The sequence below is a fragment of the Canis lupus genome, chromosome 20 (assembly GCF_048164855.1).
Source record: "Canis lupus baileyi chromosome 20, mCanLup2.hap1, whole genome shotgun sequence".
NCBI lineage: Eukaryota > Metazoa > Chordata > Mammalia > Carnivora > Canidae > Canis > Canis lupus.
In genome coordinates, this window is record NC_132857.1 from 19,097,110 (window position 1) to 19,123,680 (window position 26,571).

General features: G+C 34.3%; 1 protein-coding gene and 1 long non-coding RNA gene across 10 annotated transcripts in view; one reads left to right on the forward strand and one right to left on the reverse strand.

The window, feature by feature from the left end:
- The window catches only part of LOC140611715 (uncharacterized), a 61,330-nt gene extending 44,397 nt beyond the window's left edge, over positions 1-16,933 (forward strand). Inside the window, exon 4 of the long non-coding RNA XR_012012861.1 lies at positions 16,561-16,933. This is a non-coding gene — a long non-coding RNA (uncharacterized lncRNA). The remainder of the gene's footprint in view (positions 1-16,560) is intronic.
- The window catches only part of AFG2A (AFG2 AAA ATPase homolog A), a 350,459-nt gene that overhangs the window by 193,909 nt on the left and 129,979 nt on the right, over positions 1-26,571 (reverse strand). Inside the window, exon 15 of one of the 9 annotated variants that reach the window (XM_072788496.1) lies at positions 6,937-7,506. The exons of the other annotated variants lie outside the window; for them this stretch is intronic. Within the exon in view, the coding sequence (XP_072644597.1) occupies positions 7,438-7,506 (69 nt within the window). The 3' untranslated portion in view covers positions 6,937-7,437. Of the gene's footprint in view, positions 1-6,936; positions 7,507-26,571 lie in introns of those variants that run through there. 9 annotated transcript variants of the gene reach the window in all.

Here is a 26,571-nt window from a genome sequence, read left to right on the forward strand (position 1 = left end):
ACTCAAAAAGGATCAAAGACATAAATAAACATAAAGTCCCAAACTATATAACTCTCAGAAGAAAACAAAAGGGAAAGCCATCAATGATACTGGATTTGGCAAGTGTTTCCCAGTATGACAACAAAAGAATAGTCAACAAAGTAAAACTAGACAAATGTGAATTAAATTGAATTAAAATGAAAAACTTTCATTAATCAACACAATAAAAAAGGCAACCTACAGAATGGCAGAAAATATTTGTAAATCATATATCTGATAAGGGGCTAATATCTAGAATATATAAAGGACTTCTATAACTCAATTAAAAAATTAAAAAATGGACAAAAGACTTGAATAGATATTTCTCTAGAGATGATTTATAAAAGGCTAATAAACATGAAAAGATGTTCAACATCACTAATTATTAGGGAAATGCAAATCAAAATCACAAGGAGGTACCACCTCACACCTATTAGGATGGTTATCTAAAAATAAAGAAAAAGAAAAAAAACAATTGTTAGCAAGAATGGGGAAAAACTAGAAACCTTGCGCAGTGTTGGTAAGAATGTAAAATTGTACAGGCCCTATAGAAAACAGTATAGTAGTACCTCAAAAAGTTAAAATTAAATTACCATATAATTCACCAATCCCACTTCTGGGAATATATCCAAAATAACTGAACACAGGATCTCAAAGAGATATTTGCACACTCATGTTCACAGCAGCACTACTCACAATAACCAAGGGATGGAAGCAACGCAAGTGTCCACTGACAAGTAATAGATAAGCAAAATGTACTATATACATACAACAGAATACTACTTAGTCTTAGGAAAGAAATTCTGATATAAAATACAACATGGATGACATGAAAACATTATGCAGTGAAATAAACCAGTCATGAAAAGACACATACTTCCACTTATCTGAAGTATCTAGAGTAGTCAAATTCATAGAATCTTAGAATGGTGGCTCCCAGGGGTTAGGTGGAGGGGGCAAGAGAGAGTTGCTGATTGATGAGTATAGAGTTAAACTTTTGCAAGATGAAAAGGTTCTGGTGATTGTCCGCACAACAATGTGAATATACGTAACATTACTGAATGGTACACTTAGAAATGGTTAAGATAGTAAATTCTATGTTATGTGCTTCTTATAACAACAAAAAACTTAAAAAATTATTCATGACCTTAGGTTAAGCAAAGAGTTGATAAAAAAGAAAAGAAAAGAAAAGAAAATTGGGCTTTTTCAATATCCAAAACTTTTCCTCTGTGAGATACACTGTTAAGAGAAAGAAAAGACAAGCTACACACGAGAAAATACTTGCGTACCTGACAAAGGATTTGTAATCAGATTATAAAGAATAAAAGCTAGAAAACAAACAGCTGAATTAAAAAAGTAAAAATTGGGGATCCCTGGGTGGCGCAGTGGTTTGGCGCCTGCCTTTGGCCCAGGGCGCGATCCTGGAGACCCAGGATCGAATCCCACGTCGGGCTCCCGGGGCATGGAGCCTGCTTCTTCCTCTGCCTGTGTCTCTGCCTCTCTCTCTCTCTCTCTGTGACTATCATAAATAAATAAAAATTTTTTAAAAAGTAAAAATTGCTCAAAAGACTTTGAAACATTTCTCCAAAGAAAATATTCTAATGAAAAATGGCACATGAAAAGATGTCCAATGTCATCACTCATTAGAGAAATGCAAATTTAAATAAGGTAACTACACACCTATTATAATGTTTAAGTTGTCTTGCTTGTTTGTTTTTAATTGCCACTGCAAAGTGCTAGCAAGAATGCAGAACACCTGGAACTCATATAATGCTGGTGGGGCAATAAAGTTCTGACATCTGGAAACCAATAAAGTTATACATACAGTTAGATACTCTATGACTCAGTAGTTCCACTCTTAGTAATTATCCTAGAGATATGAAAACTTGTGTTCACACAAAAACTTGCCTGCTAATGTTTACTGTAGCATTATTCACAAAAAAACTGAAAACAATCTAAAATGTCCTTGAATGGGTGTATGGAAAAGCAAATTGTAGTACATCCATACAGTGGAATATGACCCAGCAATAGAAAAGGAACTACTGATATACACAACAACAGAGACTAATCTTAAAAATATGTTAAGTAAAAGAAACCATACTTAAAAGGCATGTAGTGCATGGTTCCACTTATATAACATTTGGGAAATGGCAACTAGAGGGATAAATTACTAGTGGCCAGCCGTTAGTAGAGGAAAGAGGCTTAACTACAAAGGGGTAGCATGAAGGAAATTTTGGAGTGAATAAATTGCTTTGTATTGTGATTCTGGTGGCACTTACACAATTCTGCACATTTGTCAAAACCTCACAGACTATGTACCAGTTAGTAGCTCTGTGACTTGGTCAAGTTTCTTAACCTCTCTGTATCTCAGTTTCTCATCTATAGGATCAGTTATCAGTAATTGTATTTACCTCATAAAGTTAAGATTTATTGAGTAAAATACATAGAGGAAGACTAAGATTTAGGATATGTTGAATTGAAATGTCTTTGAGATATCTAAGTAGGCAGTTCATGGAAGAGGTCAGAGTGAAAGTTAGCTAAATCAACTGCAATCACCTGATACCTAAAGCCATAGATGCAGTTGAGACTGCACACAAGGAACAAAGAAGTGGGGTCCTAGCACTCAGCCTTGATGAACTGCAACATTTCATGATTAAGCAGAAGAGGGGCAGAAATAGAAGAGAAACCAGGAGACTGTTGTGTCATGGAAAACAAAGCCAGAGAGAATTTTGAAAAAGAAGTGGACAATGCAAGTGAACAAAACAACAGATAATGACTGAGACTGCTAGTTTTTCCTTTTTCCTTTAGTAATAAAACCTCTTAATTTAAGCGGTATGCTCAGCCAGCTCTCTCAAAATAGAGAACATATATATTTTGCTGCTTCTCTGGTACCTGAATATGGTCATGTAGCTAAGATCAGCCAATGGGATGTAAATGAAAACATGCAGTTTATGGGTGATGTCTTTAAAGTGAAGAGTAACTTCACTATTTCCTCACCTCTTGATTCCTGTTCACCTGAATGAGAATCCAACTGAGGCAGTAGTGAGATTTTTAAACGTGGCTAAGGAATGGTACTAGAGCAAGATAGAAAGAATATGAGTTTCTGACACCATTAAAAGAACCACCATATCAGTTAATGGCTCTGTTAAGCTACTCCCTTTAATTGAAGATGAAGAGCTTTAGTATTTCAGAATTCAATACAGCAGATTTATGAGAAGGGACCCATACAAAGAATAATGTCACAATATTCTTAAGCAAATATTTTTTTAAAAAGTGTAACATATGACTTTACATAAATAAGAACTATCTGATCATAAAAAGCATTTTTTTTTTTTGCACTTTGAAAGTGATCAAGTATTTTAACCTTGTATTTGGAAATTCTACAGATGATTCTTAATTTGCTGGGTTTTAGACAGAGTGAGGACTGAAGTAGAGAATCAATGTGAGTAGTTAGGTTACCTCCCATATTAATGGTAGAAGTAATAAGACAGAACAAAAAGAACCACCAACCCAGAAATTAGACACAGGTCTAGTTTATGAATCTGCTTTGGCAATAAGTTAGGGGTTTAAATCACAACTATTTTTTTTCAGTCACTGAAAAGAAACATTAAATTGTACTAAAATTAAATTTTAATTTTGGCTATCATAATTAAATACCAAGAAAATCTATTCATTAGAATATTAACTGATTTTGATATATCTTAACGAATCACATTAAATAATAACATAAAAATTCCAAATCTAACTTTTGAAAAAAATAATCTGTGTTCTAAAAACAATCTTCAAATTATTTCCTCATTGGAAATTTTGGAAGGGATTAGGAAACTCTGCACCTTTTAAGCCTGCAGAGAGTTCACAAAAGCCTCATTCAAATATCAAAAATAGTTTTAATCTAAAAGAACAAAAACTAGTAATGACTTACTAAATGGGTTTTTATGTTGACTCTCTGACATGTCTACCAACAAATTTCTAGCAAACCACCAGGAAGATGCTTCTTTCTCAGACATAATGGAATTTTTTTTTAAACTAATTGAATTTCTGAAGTAAATGCATGTAAAGTTAATAAACGGAAGGAAAAGCAAATATAGAGTTGTCATTTTTAAATTATATTCTTAAAAGGTTTAGGGGTATCATTTGTGGAACACAAAGAGATTTCCTTCTGTAACAGCATTCCAGGACATCACTCTTTCCTGCCTACCAGCAGACAAGATTATACTTGTCTGGAATGTCAGTGAAGTATTTATACAAAGGCAGTTTTTCAGAATCTTCTTATTGTGAACACAAAACAGGAAATACAGTAATACCATCAGTATATGTTAAACACTGTTTATTATAAACTGTGTTTCTCCCTTAATAAGTACTAGGTTAACCTCCGAGAGGAGGAGTTGAAAATGAGCACATCTGTAAACACATAACACTAGTTGTTTGCAGTCTGCCAGAAGAAAGGCTCAGGAAGAAAAATTCAATGAAACTTTTAGAATTTGCCAAAGTAGGTTTTAGTCAGTGTTAAACTACAGCCTCTAATAAAAGCTCATTTTTCTCAAGTTCATGGGGTAAAATATAAGTACTATTTTATAAAAGCTAATATTTTATTGAATGAAACACAGTTTACTGATGTGTTAATTTAATTGAAATACTGTTTCTGAAGCAGGGAAAACAAATTTCTATGTAAACTAGCCACCCAACAAAAGCACCAAATAAAGCATTTCATGTTCTAAAACACATTTTCCCATTTTTTTTCCAACAAAAACACGATTTATCTTCTATGGATTAAAAAAAATACAATTCTAAAAAATTACCTACTGAACAACTCTAAAATTTATTTATAAACAGACTATAAAACATAACTGGTCTTTAAGTAGAATAAACTGTTACAGAGATAAATTTTAATCTTTCATAAGATAGCAGAATGAACTTTGGTTTGAGTGCCCCCTGCTGATGTGAAAATTTTAAAACTCATGTAAGTTGATATGATAAAACTGTGATGTTATCATTTTTAAAAAACTGTTTCTACTCAGAAATTGTTTTCAATTTTTTTAGAGAAAACTAAGAAGATTTGAATATTTGATTTGTTTCTTTCACTCAATGGTCATATATTTGTGGAATATCTATTACCTGACCCAGAGTTTCATCTCTTTGACCTCAAAATACCTAGAAGTTATTAGATGGTTAGAAAAAATATGGAAAAGAATAAACTCGTGGGAAAAAAATCAAGAACTAAACTAAGTGGTACTGAAGAGAAGTAAGCTAGAGAAAAAGATATTGGTAAAAGCCAAATTAGTTTTTTTTTTTTTTAATTTTTTAAGTAAAAGGTTGTTAAGACAAAAACAGCTGAGAAAAAGTAATGAGAATGATGTTAGAGAAGTGGAAAAGAGACAAAAGAAGCAAAAGCCTGGAGGAAATAATGAACTTGGCATGTGCAGAATACATGACACTAGAAGCCTTAATTGTCAGAATAAATGGGTAAAGTTATGTTCCATGAAAACAGAAAATAACGGTGAAAGGCCCAACTTTTGCAAAATAAAAAAAGGTCAGAATGAAGAGCTGGACTTGAGGCAAAAACAGGGAGCCACTGTAGGTTCCTCAGCAGTATGGTAGTCTGGTAAAGCATCATAATGACCTGGTTAAATATATTCCTTTAGGAAAAGAACTGTGAAGTAGAACAAAGATTAAACAGAGGAAAGGGACTGGAGGCAGAGAAACAAGTTAAGAGGCAGAGAAACTGGTTAATAGATAACTCTAGTAATCCAAAGAAAGAAGCAATGGGACTGAAAAACAGTAATGACATTGAGATACATCTTGAATTAAAAACAAAACTAGGTGCCTGACTGGAGTCAGATTTTTGTCCAATTCTTATGCCATACTCTAACTACTGAATTCAACTGAAATAAAAATGTAGTAGTGGGCAAACAGTTAACAGAAGGGAAGACTGTTGTATCATTGGAGCTACTGGAGTACAGAGATTCAAGATGTGGGTAGTCAGCAGGATCAAATTTGTGAATTTGAGAAAATAAGAACCCTTAAGAAGCCATTAAATTTTGTTCGATAATCATTAGCGACTTTTGTAGGTTCAATTTATTAATAAAGTTGTACAGTCAGGAGGAACTAGAGAGTTGCACATTTTAAAAACTGAGATGAGATAGAGAAACTCCATGGAGCAATTCACTTTAAGGGGAACATGTCTGTCTCTAAGAGTAAAGGAGCATTTAAATTATGGCATGGCAATGTTTAGTTAAAGATGGGGACACATAAAGAAGTTCTTGGCAAATGGTCTCAATTATCTCTATAAATTGGTTTCCAGACTCAGTTCTCAAATAAGAATGATAGATTAATACTTGGTAAAAAAAATTGGAAAATACTTGATATCACTTTTCTGTCCAGGAGTGCAGTTTCTAGTGGAGATGCCCAGTCCCAAGGGATGGCTTCCTCCAGCCAAGACTTCTCATTTTTCTATCCCTGTCTAGAAAAATCTGTGTGCTATTTCAAAAAAATGTTCAAAGCTGACCCACCGATGACACTGTTTCCTACAGATACAAGTATAGTCTTTCCAAACAGTTATGTGAAGACATCTGGAATCAAGCATGCAACTCAAGAGTAGACCATATTCACATGCCACAGGTAAAAGTGGTAATGGTAAGACCTCATGGAAAAGTAATGTTTGCTAAAAGTGTAGCCTTGTTTCAGAATTACCCAAAAAAACCCACAGAAAATCATAATTTCAAAATTTTGCATTATATATTTTCTTTGCAAAGGAATTTTCGTTGAAAAAATTATAATACTTGAAGTTACATTTCAATTAATTCATTTTCTTAGAGAGTAAATCCATTTGTAATTCTTCTGATCCAGTTCACTATCTTGTATGGTAATGTCACTGTTAAAAAAATGGATATCATAATAATAAAGTTTCCTCTCAAAACTTAAATTCATAGAATAATGCAGTAAATATTAAGATGTATGTAAGTCCAACAAGAAAATATTATGCTTACTGGAGAGTATTCCAGTTGTTTTGAAGCAAGGCCTTGTTCTTCTTTATGATCAAGAACTCCAAGTATTATAATAAATTGGTAGAGATGTTAACACTAATTAATATTTCCTTAAAAAAAGACTAAAAATCATCAAGACCTCATAAGTATTTGTGGAATGAATAAAAGTGCTACACTGATTACATGTCTATACAATAAACCAAACTAAGTTTTCTCTAAAGTTAAATAGGCAGGGACCTGATAACATCTTTTCTTTTAAACGGAAAAAAGTGTACACAAGTTATTAAAAAAAATTTAGAGAAAGAAAAAAGAATTAATTCTTGTTTTCTTCTCTGAATATTATCCTCTAGGCTTTAGATACATGAACACCTTTTATAGCAATGGTTATACTTTAGATATTTTAAACATTAAAAGTGTCAGTTCTCCATTTTCAAAGTCAAGTAAAGTGAATTTTTCCAAGGCAATTGCCTTTTGAAAAACAAAAGTTCTTCTGACAAGAGATTTCCTAAAAAAAAAAAAAAAAAAAAAGGTAATTTTCAGAAAATATATAATAAAACAATAGAAATGACCATTTAAAACTGAGGAACGCAGAGCAGATTTTAAACTACACTACATGTAGGACACATACAGATAGAGGTGGATTTCAAAATACTATCAACAACTGAATATATTGTCTACCAAATGTGTAATCAATAAGAGAGGAGATGGCCAAAATAATAGCTTTGTACTCTAGTCATTAAAGGAGACTACAAATATAAAGAGAAGGTCTTCTATGTAAAAGAAGTTTATCAATACCTCAAAAATCTTTATGGTATTTTCCTTCATTAGTTACTATGGTAACTACCACTGTGTTAGACAACAAAAGTAGGCAATTTTGTATCCAAAGGTGCAAGAGTTTTTTTTTTTTTTTTTTTTAAAGTGTATCTCAGAGCAAATCTAGTTCTTTCCTATCAGCATATCCTTGGGAAATAATTTATCTGATTATCTAAATATTACCCTAGACACCAAAACCGTAAGTTTTGAATTTATGGATTGGAAGTAGAGGCTGATTTGTAGAAATGAGTAAGACGACAAAACATAGCAAACAAACAAAAACCAAGTAAGATGGGATGCCTGGGCGGCTCAGTAGTTGAGTGTCTGCCTTTGGCTCAGGTCCTGATACCGGGGTCCTGGGATTGAGTCCACATCAGGCTCCCGACAGGGAGCCTGCGTCTCCCTCTGCCTACGTTTGCAGTAAACATAGGGAAGCATATATCTTTCTTGAATTAATGTTTCATATTCTTTGAGTAAATACCCTGTAGTGGGATTACTGGATCATAAGGTAATTCTGTTTTTAATTTTTTAAGAAGCCTCCATACTGTTTTCCACAGTGACTACACCAGTTTGCATTCCCACCAACAGTTGTGCAAGAGGGTTCCTTTATCTCCACATCCTCACCAACACCTATTGTTTCTTGTGTTTATTTTAGCCATTCTGAAAAGTGTGAGGCGATACCTCATTGCAGTTTTGATTTGTATTTCCCCGATGATTAATGATGGTAAGCATCTTTTTTATGTCTGTTGGCCATCTATATGTCTTCTTTGGAGAAATACCTATTCACATCTTCTGCCCATTTTATTTGGATTGTTTGTTTTTTGAGAGTTGAACCGTATAACTTCTTTACATATTTTGGAATCAAACCCATTATTGAACATGTCATTTGCAAGTGTCTTTTCCCAGTCAGTAGGTTATCTTTAGTTTTGTTGTTTCCTTTGCTATGCAGAAGCTTTATATCTTGATGTAGTCCTAGGAGTTTATTTTTGCTTTTGTTTTCCTTGCCTTTAGGAGTCAGATATAGAAAAATGTTGCTATGAAAGAAAAATTACTACCTGTACTCTCTACTAGGAGTTGTATGGTTTCAGGTCTCACATTTAGATTCTTCATCCCTTTTGAGTTTATTTTTGTGCATGTAAGAAAGTGGTCCAGTTTCATTCTTTTGCATGTGGCTGTCTAGTTTTCCCAACATCATTTGTTGAAGAAACTGTCTCTCCCATTGTATATTCTTGCCTCCTTTGTTAGAGATCAACTGACCTATAATTGTGGGTTTCTTTCTGGACTCTCTATTCTGTTCTATTGATCTATGTATTTGTTTTTGTGCCAACATGATAGTGTTTTGATTACTACAGCTTTGTAGTATATCTTGAAATCTGGAATTGTGACACCTACAGAATTCATTTATCAGTTCTAGTAGCTTTTGATGAAGTATCTAGGGTCTTCTATATATAATATTATGTCATCTGCAAATATTGAAAGTTTTACTTCTTTCTTACCAACCTGGATGCCTTTTATTTCTTTTTGTTGGCTAACTGCTGTGACTAGGACTTCTAGTACTATGTTGAATAAAAGTAGTAATAGTAGACATCCTTGCCTTGTTCTCAACCTTAGGGGAAAAACTCAGTTTTTCACCACTGAGTATGATGTTAGCTGTGGGCTTTTCATATATGGCCATTATTATGTTGAGGTATGTTCCCTCTAAACCTACTTAGTTGGGGGGTTTTCTCATGAATGGATATTGTACTTTGTCAAATGCTTTTTTCTGCGTCTATTGAAATGATTATATTTTTTTATCCTTTCTCTTGGTATGATGTATCACATTGATTGAGTTGCCAATAGTGAACTATGCTGGCATCCTGGGAATAAATCCTACTTGATCATAGTGAATGATTTTTTTTTTTAATGTACTGTTGGGATTTGGTTTCCTAATATTCTGTTGAGCATTTTTATATCTATGTTCATCACTGAGACTGATTTGTAGTTCTCTTTTGCAGTGTCTTTAACTGGTTTTGGGATCAAAGTAATGCTGGCCTCATGGAATGAATTTAGAAGCTTTCCTTCCTTTTCTATGTTTTGGAATATTTTGAAAGCATAGATCTTATCTTAACTCTTCTTTAAATGTTAGACAGAATCCACCTGTGAAGCTGTTTTTTTGGGGGGGAGTTTTTTGATTACCAATTCAATCTCATTGCTGGTAATACATCTATTTTCAAATCATCTATTTCTTTCTGATTTGGTTTTGGGAGATTATAGGTTTCTAGGAATTCATCCATTTCTTTGAAGTTGTCCAATTTGTTGGCATATAATTTTTCATAATCTCTTACAATCCTTTTACTGTAGTGTCAGTGTTATTTCCACTTTTTTGTGTCTGATTTTATTTATGTCCTTTTTTTTTTTTTTAATGCATCTGGCTAAAGTTTTCTTAATTTTGTTGATGTTTTTAAAGAATCAGGTCCTGTGGGATGCCTGGGTGGTTCAGTGGTTGAGCATCTGCCTTTGGCTCAGGGAGTGGTCCCGGAGTCTCAGGATTGAATCCCATATTGGGCTCCCCTCGAAGAGCCTGCTTCTCCTCCCTCTGCCTATGTCTCTGCCTCTCTCTGTGTCTCTCATGAATAAATAAATAAAATCTTAAAGAACAAAGTAAAGAATAAGGTCCTGGTTTCATTGATCTGTTCTGTTGTTGTTTAGTTTCTATTTTGTTTATTTCTCATCTAATCTTTATTATTTTCTTCCTTCTACTAGTTTTGGGTTTTGTTTGTCCTTTTTCTAGCTCTTTTGGGTATAAAGTTAGGTTGTTTATTTGAGATTTTTCTTGTTTCTTGAGGTAGACCTGTATTGTCATAAACTTCCCCCTTAGAACAGTTTTTGCTGCATCCAAAGATTTTGGACCACTGTGTTTTCATTCTCATTTGTCTCCATGTATTTTTTAATTTCCTCTTTGATTTCCTGATTGACCCATTCATTCTTTAATAGCATGTTACTTAACCTCTGTGGATTTGTGTTCTTTCCAGATTTTTTCTTGTGGTTGATTTCTAGTTTCATAGCATTGTAATCAGAAAAGATATATGAATGACTTTAATCTTTTTAAATTTGTTCAGACTAGACTTGTGTCCTGATACGTGATCTATTCTGGAGAATGTTCCATGTGCACCTGACTATTAGTTTTTTTTAAAGATTTTATTTATTCATGAGAGACATAGAGAGAGAGAGAGAGAGAGAGAGAGAGAGAGAGAGCAGAGACACAGGCAGAGGGAGAAGCAAGCTCCATGCAGGGAGCCTGATATGGGACTCGATCCCAGGACTCCAGCATCATGCCCTGGGCTGAAGGCAGGTGCTAAACCATTGAGCCACCCAGGGATCTCCACTTGACTATTAATTAGTTCCTTTGTTATTTACTGCTTTGTATTTGGGTGCTCTTGTGTTAGGTGCATATATATTAACTGTTGTATCTTGCTGGATTGTCCCCTTTATGACTATATAGTGTCCTTCTTTGTCTTGTTACAGTCTTTGTTTTAAACTCTATTTTGTCTGATATAAGTATTGCTACCTTGGCTTTCTTTTGACATCCATTGTATGACAAATGCTTCTCCATCCTCTCACTTTCAATTTGCATCCTCTCACTTTCAATTTCAATTTCTTTAGGCCTGAAAGGAGTCTCTTGTATGCAGCATGTAGTTGAGTCTTGTTTTTTTTTAATCATTCCATCAACCTATGTCTTTTGATTGGAGTGTTTAGTCCATTTACATTCTTTTTTTAAAAGAAGATTTTATTTATTTATTCATGAAAGACACAGAGAGAGGCAGAGGCACAGGCAGAGGGAGAAGCAGGCTCCATGCAGGAAAACCCATGTGGGACTTGATCCCGGGACTCTAGGATCATGCCCTGTGCCAAAGGCAGACACTCAACTGCTGAGCCACCCAGGCGTCCCTAGTCCATTTACATTCAAATAATTACTGATAGGTATATACTTTTTGCCATTTTGCCACTTGTTTAATGGCTGTTTTGTGGTTCTTTTCTGTTCCTTTCTTCTCTTGCTCTTCTCTCATGATTAGCTTGTTTTCTTTAGTGACATACTTCGATTCTTGTCTCTTTATTTTTTTGCGTATTACTGGTTTTTTATTTGTCATTAATCATTTGGTTTGTATATAAGATCTCCTGCATATCAAAGTCTATATTAAGTTGATGGTCACTTATGTTTGAACCCATTCTTTACCCCTTTCCTCAAGATGCTTTAGGTATATGACGTCATATTTTATATCCTTTTATTTTGTGAGTCCCTTTACTGATTTTTGTAGATATACTTATTTTTACTGCTTTTGTGCTTCCACTTTTCTTCTACTTACTGTCTTTCCTCTCCACTCAAAGAATTCTCTTTAACGTTTCTTGTAAGGCTGGTTTAATGGTTGTGAATTCCTTAATTTTAGTTTGGGAAATTCATAATCTCTCCTATTCTGAATGATAGCATTGCTGGATAGAGTATTCTTGGTTGCAAGTTTTTTCTTTTCAGCATTTAAAATATATCATGACATTCTCCTGGTCTAAAAAATTTCTGCTGCAAAATCAGCTGATAATCTTTGGGGCTTCCCTTGTATGTTACAATTTTCTTTTGCTGCTTTAAAAAATCTCTCTTTATCACTATTTTTGCCATATTAATTACTATATGTCTTGGTGTGGACATCTTTGGGTTAAATTTGTTAGGGGCTCTCTGTGCCTCCTGGACCTGGATTTGATTCCTTTCCCAGATTAAGTTTCCAGCTCTTTTCTCTTCAAATAAATTCTCTGCTCCCTTTTCCCTCTCCCCTCCTTCTGAGATCCCTATAACATGAATGTTATTACACTTGATGGTGTTTCTGAGTTCCCTAAGTCTATTTTCATTTTCTATTATTTTTTCCCCCTCTTACCTGCTTAGCTTGATTGCTTTCTATTACTTCGTCCTTCAGGTTGCGGATGCATTCTTCTGCTTCCTCTAGTCTACTAGTCTACTACTCTGCTCTAGTCTACTAGTCTACTACTACTAATTTCAGTTATTGAGCTCTTTATTTCTGACTGGTTCTTTTTTATGTTTTCGATCTCTTTGTAAAGAGTCTCACTGAGAGACTCTTAACAAAGAGTCTTAAGTCCAGTAGGTTTCTCTTTTAAATTCTCTATCAAGCATACTACTTTGTGTCACTTAGTTCTCTTGCTGTGATTCTGTCCTGTCCTTTCATTTGGGGCATATTCCTCTTTGTTCTCATTTTAACTCTATGCCTATTTCTATATGTTAAGAAAGTCAGCTACATCTCTTGCTCTTGAAAGCAGTAGCCTTATGAAGAGGAGGTCTCATAATGCTGTGCAGGGCAGTGTCCCAGTTCACCAGAACTTGGTGCTTCAGGGGTGTCTTCTATGTGCCTTGTGTGTGCCCTGCTGTTGTGGCTGAGCCACTCTTTCCTTTGATCCAGCTGTCTGCAATGGCTCTCTTTGTTGTGGGCAGTGTTTCTTTCCTGTGCTGTTGGTGGGCTGCTCTGGGGATGCCTTAGGCTTGAGTTGAGTCAGACCAGGCATTTGCCAGAAATGTAGTAGCACTGAACCTCAGGACACTTTCCCTCTTTTGTCCCCTAAAAAGCCATTGTTGGTGGGTGGGGCCTGCAGTCAGACCAGCTCTCTGTTCCAAGCCTGCTGCTAGGGATACAGTCTGACTGGTATGTGTGTGATTAATTTCCCCTCTCCCTGAGGCAGGAGTGACTTTGAAGTGGTGCTGGCCCCTGGAGGCTGCTTGTACACTGCCAGGTTTGTGGCATAACTTAAGATGGACTCTGGCCAAGATAGTGGAGGGGTTGTATCCACAGAAGCCAGCAGGACAGGCAGGTGTTAGCAAGGTTTGTGCTGACCTGCGGTGGGAGGAGACCTTGAGCTGAGGCCTGGCTGAAGTGGTGTGTCTGCAGCGCAACACATGGGTGGGGCACACTGTTAGCAAGTTAGGTGGAGGGTGACAACACAGTGCCATGTTCTTAAGCTAGGAGATAGGAGAGGGAAAATGGTACCAGCCAAATTCTTTGTTCCTGGAGATGTCCCCCCAACCCCGGCAAATAGTGATACTGAAGTATTAAAAGTCAATGAATAAAGTAAGAATCCATAAGTCTACAGTGGTAACCATAAGAAAAAAATGGCTCTCTACTATAAAGTAGTATTATTTTCCAAAAATATATCCATACCTAAATTTCTTAAGAGTCTCTTATTATCAGAAATCAAATATAGCAGGATCAGTATGATGAAAGAAATAAAAACTTAATAATTTGTGTGTTAGAAACTCTCTGAACCCTCTCAAAAGCTTTCTGACCTAATATTTTTCTTTCTCACAACTGTAACAGTCCAGGGTTTTCTTCCTAAGCTACTTCTACTCTTTAACCCATTCAGGCTATCTTTCCTAACAATAGCCTTACCTCATTCTGAGCCTCCGTAATGTTACTCACTGAAATACTGAAATGGGAGTGTATGTAGCTTTAATTATGCTGCCTTAATACAATGTATACTTTGACACTGAACATAAGAACCAGAAAGGACCCTAGAGATCATCTAGCATAATATTTCTGGAGGAGTGGAATGACTCCAACAACCTGAAATGTTTTTAGATGATACATGGATACATTAAATAAATAATATTAAAATTTTATTCCCTTTTCAATTCCCCGATATTCAAGGATTATTTTTTAGTTATCCAAATTTACTTTATCTGTATATCACTTATTTTTTGCATTTTAAAATTAAAATTCAATTAATTAACATATAGTGTGTTATTAGTTTCAGAAGTAGAATTTAGTGCTTCATCAGTTGTATATAACACCCAGTGTTCATTAGATCACGTGTCCTCCTTAATGCCCACCACCCTGTTACCCCTTTCCTAAATTTATTTCCTATGGTTAAGAGTCTCTTATGGTTTGTCTCCCTCTCTGAATACATTTTATTTTATTTTTCCCTCCCTTCCTCTATGCTCCTCTGTTTATTTTTTTAAATTCCACATATGAGTGAAATTATATAACTGTCTTTCTCTGATTGACTTATTTCGCTTAAAATAATAACCTCTAGTTCCACCCGCATCACTGGAAATGTCAAGACTTGACTTTTTTGATGGCTAAATAATATTCCATTGTATATATTAAATTTCTTTTTTAGAGATTATTTCAAATTCACATTAAAGTTGTAAGAATAGGGGCACCTGGTTGGCTCAGTTAAGTGTCTGCCTTCAGCTCAGGTTGTGATTCTTAGCGTCCTGGGATTGAGTCCTGTATCTGGCTCCCTGCTCCATGGGGCGCTTGCTCCTTCCTCTGTCTCTACCTCCCTCCCTCTCTGTCTCTCATGAATAAGTAAATAAAATCTTAAAAAAAAAAAAAAAAAGTTGTAAGAATAAGAGTACACAGAACTCCTACATAACCTTTATTCAAATTCACCTATTATTAACATTTTACCCTTTCTGCATTATCTTTGTTCTTGTGCTCTGTGGTTCTCTCTCTGTTTTTTTTGTTTTTTTTTTCATGTATTTGGGGGGGCACATAACACTTGCTAATCTTGTTTCACTTAGAGCTCTCTGCAAAGATCACACTTAACTTGCATTTAATAGCAATGTTTTGTTCTCATTGTATTTAATTTTTACCATTGTTTTTATTTATGGCAAGCATCCCTTTTAGGGAGATATAAATGATTCTTATTCATTAAATTTACTGAAGTGTTTAAATATTAATTGAAGAAAAATATAAAGTAAATAGTAGTAAAATGGTATATGAATATGGTATATTCATGATGATGCACAGGGAAAATCTTAATTCTTAATTGTAAAATCTTAAGTCTTAATTTTCCAATACATGATTGTACTTGCCATGGCAGGCTAAATATTGCTGGCCGATAAGATTACCTCTGCTATGCCCCCACTTCCTCCTCCTCACCTAACCTTTGCTCTATTGTTCTGGGTGTACAGCAAAAATTAGTTTAGTCTCCTCCCACACTTCCTCTTTCCTGCCTCTCTTCTATTCAATAAGTATTTACTGAGCACTTAATATGGCCAGAAGATTAAAAGCACAATGACACATTAGTGAACAAAAACAATTAAGAAATCCTGATTCAAAAATTCTAGCTTAGCAGTTATTTAATATTAAAATAATATGATGTAAATAAATGTTATATGAACCAGTAAAATATAAGAACATGACTGTTATAAGAACATGACTATGTCTATAAAAACCAAGGCAAATGCTTAGGAAAATTCAATGAAGGCGAATAACTAAAATAACTATTTTGGTATAAACAGAACATCTGTAAAAGAATGAGGAAACTCAGAGTGCCCTAAGTTCTCACTATATAAAAGTCAAACACTGAAATCAATACAGTGAAGTTTAGTATCATGGAACTCCAGTCAGTGGATTATTCTCAAAGAAACTCATTTGCCCTGAAACAAATGAATAGCAAATTAACGCATATTTAAATGTCTATATTAGGGACTCCTGGGTGGCTCAGTGGCTGAGCATCTGCCTTTGGCTCAGGGCATGATCCTGGAGTTCCAGGATCGAGTTCCACATCAGGCTCCCTGCATGGAGCCTGCTTCTCCCTCTGCCTGTGTCTCTGCCTCTCTCTCTGTGTCTGTCATGAATAAATAAATAAAATCTTAAAAAAAAAAAAAAGAAATCTTTGAAAAACATTTAAAAGTCTATATTAAAGGAAAATCATTAAATTTTACCTAAGATATAATAATAATTTTTCTTTTGATTTTTTTTTTCAGCTAACTATTGGCTATCAACCAGCAGCTACCTGAAAATTACCAACCTGGAAATCTTGACACATTAAAAATTACTGGTGAAAAAGAAAAATGGTAGAACCACTATAGAAGGTAACAAGGCACCATCTATCCAAATTATAAAAGCATGTACCCTTTAGCACAGTAATAGTACTCCCAACTTTAGAACCTATACAACTACAAAATAACACTTGAGTAAGGATGTTAGTAATGGCAAAAGACTGGCAACTGTCTAAGTGTCTGCTAATAGGGGACTATAAGTATGTAGTTCTGTGCATATGCAACCTACAAAAGGATGCGGAAAATACCCATATACTGAAAAAGAAAGTTCTCCAAGATATGGTACTAAATGAAAAAAGCAAAGCACTTGACAGCATATGCATAGTTTCCTACATCTTATATTTTTGGGGAATATGGGTATTGTAAACAAACAAATATACATATTTGCTTGTATTAGAACATTAGAAGAAGAAAGACTAATAAACAAATGAGGTGAGGGAGACAAGAATGGGATGCAAAAGTGGGCGTAAAGTATCACTATATATATCTTTCTACAGATTTGATCTTTGAACATTTAATATATATTACCAATTCAAAATATCTTAACAAATATTCTTTAGAAGTATAGAGAATAATGAAATTTATTTCTTTGCTCTCTATTAGTCATAAAATAGCTTATTTTATATATTACAGTCTCTAATTGCAATTAACTTTATATGTTTCACCTCTAGCTGAGCTCCAATTTCTTTGAATTTTTTTCTATACTAATATAGCTGTGGCTGGTCTCTTTATTTAAAAAACAAAACAAAACAAAAACCCTAAGAGGACTTTTGGTGGTGACAGAATGCAGATTTCCTGTCTGTCTCCACCAACAAGACAACTTCTTAAATATGTAAACAAAGGTAAAATGATTTGCTATGAGTTTTTACTTCAAGCTGTACTTTTTCACCCTCTCCTTTACAAAAAGCATGACGTTTTCCACAGTATGCATTCAGTTCATTAATGGGGTGTGGGTGGCATAGAAGATAACGTGATTGTTCGAAAAATAAAATCAACTGTATTTTTTTTAATATAGTAGGTTTAAGAATATCACATTTAGTCCCCAATGTCTGGGGATGAGATGGAATATTATCAAATATCTTTAGAGACTATATGTAGTCTTCTACATAGTAGAAGTAGTACTTCTTCCATGAACCTCACGTAGTACTTCTTCCATGAACCTCAATGGTTGTTATGGACATGCCCTGGATCCCAGGTCAGGTTCCCAAAACCTAAATCTCTGGAAGCAAATGTAAATAAACACTTTTTGTTAGTCTCTAACTTTCCTACCACCACTAAGTCACTAGGTGTGTTTGTGTTTATACATGTGTGGTTACATATACTTCTTTCTACTGCAAATTATTATGATTGAGTAGACAATATAAAAATGAATGGAAGTACTGTTGTACTCCATTTGAGAAATGAACAAGGGCATGCCTATTCCTTATATTGAGGCCAGCCATCAACCAAAGATTGGACAATTCTTTCGATTCATCTGAAAAAAAAAAAACCCTTTAGTGTCAATACAAATTACCAAATAGAAATTAGTAAATATCCATCAGAAAAGTTTAAAATAACCACCTGAATTTCTAGATGTGTTAACTGAGGCTTAGCCAATATAATAAATTACCAACAGTCACATCTAAGAAATGAATTCAGAGCTTCATGTTACGGAGTATTTTACCAAAATAATTTTACATATTGTGATTACTTTTTTATTAACTGATTTAATTCACCAATATAGAAATAATTTTATATAATCCTACCTCCTACAAAGTAGAACTTTCCTTTAATATTTGTGAAGGTAAAAAAAAAAAAAACCCACAAAATTTCTAATGTCCTTTTTTTTTTTAAATGATTTTATTTATTTATTCATAGAGACACACACAGAGAGAGAGAGAGAGAGAGAGAGAGAGAGAGAGAGATACAGGCAGAGGCACAGGCAGAGGGAGAAGCAAGCTCCATGCAGGGAGCCTGATGTGGGACTTGATCTAGGGTCCCCAGGATCAAACCCCGGGCTGCAGGCGGCGCTAAACCGCTGCGCCACCGGGGCTGCCCCTCTAATGTCCTTCTATGATGAAACAGGACTATTTTCCATTTCTTTATATCATGAAATCAGCATATTGTCTCCATGAACACTTTTAAGGAATGTTTGGTTTACCATGTTCGAAAGTCCCCAAGTCAATGTCTAAAGCCTCTTATTTCTCTTATTAGTAACTCAAACGAGTAAGACAAACTCTCCCTATAAACACTATAAACATCTATGGGGCTATTCATTTGAAGAAACTCCTGTCAAAATGAAACTCCTGTCAAGATTAAAAAAATCCATGCTTGAGAGCAGGGTTTCTCAACTTCAGATCTGACGTTGGGACTGGATGATACTTTGTTGTCAGAGCTCTCCTGTACGTTATATGTAAGTTGTTCAGAACTATCTGTGGCCTCTACCTATTGGAAGTCAGTATCGGGCAGCCCAGGTGGCTCAGCGGGTTTACCGCCGCCTTCAGTCCAGGGCCTGATCCTGGAGTCCCCGGACCGAGTCCCACATCGAGCTCCCTGCATGGAGCCTGCTTCTCCCTCTGCCTGTGTCTCTGCCTCTCTCTCTGTGTGTGTCTCTCATGAATAAATAAATAAATAATCTTAAAAAAAAAAAAAAAAAAGGAAGTCAGTATCATCCATCCATTTGTGACAACCACACTGTCTTCAGATACTGCCAAATGTTAGGGGGTGGGATGGGGAGAAAAATTGTCAGGTTGAGAACCACAGAAGGTTATAAAATCCTTATTAGCAGAAATCTTTAAGAAAAGAACAGATAATCAACTTCCTAGATAGTTCAGACATTCACTGCTTGATGAAGAAGCTGGTTTGAACTGGTTTTGTTTGGTTTAGAATTTTCTGAGGTTTTTCTTTTTGTTATTCTTTGTACCTATAATCCTATCCTTCTAAATCTTGATGCAGAATTAGAATTCTTACATTTTTGTATTTTTTAAAGAAATGTCCTAAAAAAAAAAAAAAAAAAGAAATGTCCTAAAAAAATAAGTTGAATTACCAGTACACCCATCACTATATGTGCTCAAATCAGGCCCAAAGTTGGAGGTTGTGAGGAGCTATATGTGGAAACTAAAACTGAAATCCAGGTGATTAGCAATTTAATTATGATATACCTGCTTGATTCATCAGCATTATTATTTTCCTCAAAGATTGAACTGGTGATGATTTTGCAAGCTATTACAAACTGTTTATAACTAGATTTTTTTTTTTTTTAAACTGGACATGAGGCTGCAGTATACTAAAGGCTATCAATAATGCAGAGGGAAGTTTTAATCCCAGTGGAGATTGTCTGGGTAAGTGAGCAAAGACTCTAGCTGACAGCACAGATAATACAATTCAGTTCCAGGCCAAAGCACTGTATTTGTTTTTGTTGTTTTTCTCCTATCCTATCAGCAGCCTGTCTCCATGGATTTGTCTGGGAAAATGATAAATAGTAAAGCAAGCAACCTTCTCCGTGCATGTAAATCATCTTCCTAGCAAAGACCACAAGCTTTAGAATGACCATTTTTTAAAATGTGCATTTATACGTAAATTACTCAAAACCAATGAATATAAATGTAACAAAATGCACAAAGATAAGTATTTACACAGAGCCTTAATTCCTTGAAGTTCAGAACACATTAGAGAAAAAAATAACAATCATCAAATATATATAAATATGTGAAACAGAAAATACAAATATGTGAATGACTCCTCATCAGCCCCTGGCAACTAAATTATAGTGGATTAATTACAAATCAGATTTGACCACCAAAAGCCATTTATATATAAACCTTTTGAAATCTAATATTCAGATTATCCTCTAAATCCAAGAAACAGATTCTAAAGATACCATACATGTACTTACTAACTTTATCAAAAGTAAGTGGCAAATTCCTTCCGCAAAATATAAATATCAAGAAAATAAAGCACGTAGGAAAAATCTAATAAACAGAGTTTCTTTACCCTAGCGACATTTTGGAAGGACCTTTAAAACACTGGAAACAAACAAAAAAAATGTTAATGTTTGAGAAACAGATAAAAGAGAACTAAAAAAATTTTCTATTCTCTATTGAAGTTTCTATCCTCCATATTTTGTAACTTTTAGCCAACCATTTAAACAAAAAGAAAAGAAACTGAAATCTGAATAATGAACATAATTATATTTAGGTATCATTTAAGTCCTGTGAAACTTAGACTATCAAAAAAAAAAAATCACATCCTTAAATCAAGAACTATATTGGGCAGTATTACTGCCTGATATAGAGAGCACCAATATGAAACACTCACATTAACTTAAAAGAGGACTGTATCAATGTCTAAATTTTAATCTCAGTGAACTGAGGAGCACATAAAACAAACAAAAATTAATAATGTAGCTCATCGTGTTTTTTTCTCTATCTCCTTATCTGTCTTTTGAAGGACTGTATATTCTTTTTGACAATTATAGAAAATAGCTAAATATCAACATTAAGATACATTTATTTAAAAAAGACTTTATTTATTTGAGAACAAGATTGAATATACCTGAGCAGAGGGAGGGACAGGTAGAGAGAGAGAGAGAAGAATGAATCTCAAGCAGGCTCCATGCTGAGTGTGGAGCCCAATGTGGGGCTCAATCCCAAGGCCCTGAGATCATGATCTGAGCTGAAATCAAGAGTCAGATATTTACCTGACTGAGCCACCCAACCACCCCTAAGATACATTTTAATTTAATGTTTTCAAAACCAAGGAGGAAGATATTCCATTCCAAGGGAGGTTCTAAATAATTTAGTAGGAGTCCAGGGCCCAAAATTAATTAATTAATTCATTCATTCATTCATTTATGCAATACATATAAATTTATAGAAATTTTTGGTATTAAGGAATAGTATTCATAAGGTCCTTGTATTATAATAATTATAATAAGAACTAACATTTATATCATGTTTAAATATGTACAAAACATCTTCACTATATATTATAATTGATGTTTTACTCTTTCCTGGCTTCATAATCTACTATAAAAGGGGAAAAGTTAAATTTGTGGTAAGAAGTAGGAACGGGAGGCAGCCATAGGGAGTCATTTGAAAGTTACAGAATTAAATACACTACTTAAAGTTAAGTTTCCTAATTTTTCGAGACTAATGCTCTTTTTCATAAGTCACCACAAGATTTTAATATATAATCTTTATTAGAAATGCTACTTCTTTCACTGCCCTGTGGCTTCTCAGCTTTTCATCAAATAAAAAGCTTAATGAGTCCTTTTCATTGTCTTATTAAAAGTAAAATCTGAAGGCTATTCACAAATTTAGTTGTCTATGCTAACCAGATAATATAAAATTCTATACTGAATCAGAACACAGGGTTCATAGATCACATATCCTCAAATCATGGTGAAAACAATACATTATTTCTTAATGCTTTAAAAAAAGAAAACATTAATGAAGCAAAGTATTCATTCTTAGAACTAAACATGTGAATTTAGAAGAACTAGAAGAGAATCTTATGTTAAGGGCTGCAAAATGAAGTTATCTCAATTTCCTGGCTAACATGGCATGCTAATCCTGATTAATGATATGAACAAAATAGATTACAGTGATAAAAGTATCATATAACATCCCAGTTTTTTCATCAATTGACTAATGTAATAAAGATCTTCTTTGGGTAATTCCTGTATGTACAAAACTCTTATTTAAAATTTTTTGAATCATTAAACATTTTAAACAAAAACAAAATTGAAAAATCATGTTGGTGATTTATGCCTGTATGTACATGGCTATATAAGGCCTAATAAAGTGAGGATGAGACAGGTAAAAATGAAAGAATATATGTCAGGTTAAAATTGGACGGCAATGGTTTTAACTTTAAAATGATAAAAGGTATTTACTCTTTCTCTGGAATTAGTAAACCATTTTCTTTTGTATAACACTCTCCTCAGGTTATTTAGAAGCATACTACATAATTAAATTTTAAATTTTAAAACTATGTAGTGTAGAACAAATATTGTCAAAATGTCCATACAATCCAAGGCAATCTACAGATTTAATGTAATTTCTAAAAATATTTATTTGAGAGAGAGAGAGAAAAAAAAAAAGCAGCGGCAGAGGGAGAGAGAGAAGCAGGCAATCCTGCTCGGTAGGGAGTCCAATATGGGGCTTGATCCCAGGACCCTCGGATCGTGACCTGAGACAAAGGCAGAAACTTAAGAGACAGCCACACAGGCACCCCAAGGAAAAGACACTTGCAAATGACATGTTCAATAATGGGTTTGATTCCAAAATATATAAAGAAGTTATACAGTTCAAGACTCAAAAAACAAATAATCCAAATAAAATGGGCAGAAGATGTGAATAGATATTTCTCCAAAGAAGACATATAGATGGCCAACAGACATGAAAAGATGCTTAACATCATTAATCATCAAAACTGCAATGAGGTATCACCTCATACTTTTCAGAATGGCTAAAATAAACACAAGAAACAACAGGTGTTGGCGAGGATGTGGAGATAAAGGAACTCTCTTGCACAACTATTGGTGGGAATGCAAACTGGTGTAGTCACTGTGGAAAAAAGTATGGAGGCTCCTCAAAAAATTAAAAGTAGAATTATTGGGGCATCTGGGTAGCTCAGTTGGTTAAGCACCTGCCTTTGGCTCAGATTATGATCCATGTATCCTGGGATCAAGCCCCACATCGGGTTCTCTGCTCAGTGGAGAGCCTGCTTCTCCTTCTCCCTCTGCCTGCCATTCCCCTTGTTGTGTTCTCTCCCTCTCCCTCTGTCAAATAAACGAAATCTTAAACAAAAAAAAAAAAAAGAATTACTTTTGATACAGTAATCTCACTGCTGGGTATTTACCCAAAGAATACAAAAACACTAATTTGAAGAGATATATGCACCCCTATGTTTACTGCAGCATTATTTACAATAGCCAAATTACAGAAGCAACTCATCGATTGAAGAATGGATAAAGAGATATGGTACACACACAGGAATATTATTTAGTCAAAAAATGAATGAAACCTTGCCATTTCCAACAACATGGACAGATCTACAGGGTATAATGTAAAGTGAAATAAATCAGAAAAAGACAAATACTATATAATATCACTCATATGTGGAATTTAAGCAACAAAACAAATGAATAACAAATAACAACAAAGAAAAGAAACAAACCCAAAGACTTAACTATGGAGAACTGATGGTTACCAGAGGGGAGATCGGTAGGGAAATGGGTGAAATAGGTGAAGGAAATTAAGAGTACACCTATCATGATGAGCACTGAGTAATGTATAGAATGTTGAATCACTAATGTTGTACACTTGAAACTAATATAACACTAATGTTAACTATACTGGAATTAAGATTAAAAAATAAAAAGTAAATAAATAATAAAACAATGGTAAAAAGTTTAAAAAAGTATATAGTGTATTATAAAATATAAAATTTTTAAACAAATATGGATATAAAATATAGTCATGTGGTAGCACAGCATGACAATATATGAAAAATCAACATGCTGTAGGATAAAAAATAAGATATTTAGAGACAGGAAGCCCTGTCTTACAATACTGCCTTTATGACTTATTAGTTCTTGAACCATGGCAAGCTATTTAATCTTTCTGAATATCAATTTCCTGATCTTCAAATGTAAACAGAAATATTGCTTTGCAGGGTCATTAGTATTAAATGATGTATCCCTGCTCAATTAAAAATGGTAATAATTGTTATCAGCTATATGTCTGGATTTTTTATTCCCTGCATATATTCAATTTTGTATTTTATTTTTTCCTTCAATATAATACTGAAGAAAAAATCCTACAATTAAATGCATTAAAAGCATATATTGGGATCCCTGGGTGGCGCAGCGGTTTGGCGCCTGCCTTTGGCCCAGGGCGCGATCCTGGAGACCCGGGATCGAATCCCACGTCGGGCTCCCGGTGCATGGAGCCTGCTTCTCCCTCTGCCTGTGTCTCTGCCTCTCTCTCTCTCTCTCTCTGTGACTATCATGAATAAATAAAAAAAAAAAAATTAAAAAAAAAAGCATATATTAATATATTCACGTTTATGTAGATAGATCTATCTATAATACTTAACATCCACATTATACCTTTGTTTGAACTACATTTTTATTTCTTTCTTTTCCATGAAGAAACTCCTTGGTACTTATGAGAACATTTGGCTTTTCTCACTGTCTAAAGGGATGCAGGTTTAGGTCACAAATGTGGATGTGAAATATTAACATATGGAAACTTGGCTGCACAACACTCTTCCCCTTACCGATTCTGCAAACTATGTAGGCAGAGCAATTAACTATCACTAAAATATGCTCATGAATATGACTAAAAGAAAGAAGTTTTATAAGAAATTATTCTCAATTATTTTAATGGTGATTAAACATGCACCCACATTACTTCCACAAGGCCATTGGAATAGTTAACATAAGCTTTGATCTTAAGTGTGCATTTTTCTACTCAATAAATATATTACTGAACTACCCAAAACATCTTTTACTAAATATTTATCACTCTCCCCAAAAAACCACATAAACAGTCTATTACAGGTGCTAAAATGAGGAGGTAAAAAAAAGTGAGAAATACTAGTTTTCTCAATGAAGAACATATAAAACAAGTTAAAAAGATATACAAGCTAGCTCAGCAATTTTTTTTCATTTAAATCAGCAAAATTATAGCTGACATGAAAAAGGCTGACATTTTCCAAATGCACTGATACAACTAATAAGAATATGTAAGGCAGGTTTCTTTCATACTAACTGCTTACTATGAGTTTTAGGCACTTGGATAAATCAGTAAACAAAAATCCTTGTCCTTATGAAGCTAACATGGGAAGACAAGCAACAATAAATGCTATAAATAAGTAAATTATATGGTAGTAAGTACTATAGAAAAACTGAGTAGTATAAAAGGAGATCAGAAGAACCAGACAGAGGGGGTCCCTGGGTGGCTCAGTGGTTTAGCGCCTGCCTTTTGCTCAGGGTGTGATCCTGGAGTCCCAGGATCGAGTTCCACATCGGGCTCCTTGTGTGGAGCCTGCTTCTCCCTCTGCCTGTGTCTCTGCCTCTCTTTCTCTCTCTCTCTCTCTCTCTCATGAATGAATAAAATCTTAAAAAAAAAAAAAAAAAAAAAGAAGAACCAGACAGAGAAGAGGAGCTGGAGCATCAATAGTATCAGATAATTAATATAGTCACTACCTAAGAGGTGCAGTATTAATATTGGTTCAGACAAATGAGATTCATCTTATGAGCATTTCCCAATAACCTGTGCTGTAATTATTAATAAAAAAGAAAGTCAATCATATTGTAGGACATGTTTGTTTTTGCCTATCACCTAGAATATTACCTCGCACGTAGCAGGTGCTCAATAAATATCTGGTGGATGACTATAAACAGTTTATCTGAATAGTTCTGATACAAAATTTAGTTCAAGGGTTGGCAAACTTTTTCTTAAGGGCCAGATAGCAAATATTTTTATCTTGTTGGCCAAACAGTCTATGCAACAATAGGTATGGCTGTGTTCCAATAAAACTTTACAAAAATATGCAGAGAGCACAGAAGTTTTCTAATCTCTGCTAGTTTATTCTGTATCTATTTAACTGCTTTACATCTTCTGTTAAATTTTCCTAGGAATATAAAAATAAATTGCTTACTTTTTCAATTCTAACCAACTAAATCAAATAAAACATAGCTACAACAATAACACACACAAATTCCAGTTCTTCCTTTTCTCCTTTCCCTCTTTTCCTTTCTCTCTTTCTGTTTTTTAAGTGAAAATTGATAACTTCACTTAAACTGTGAATAATGCTACTACACTGGCTGATGGTACACCATAGATTTTATGAGAGAGAACACATACACAGAGTCCTAGCAGTCATCTGAATGCAATGCAAACATCAGAGTTTGAATTCAAGTTTATTTATTAACACAAAGCATAA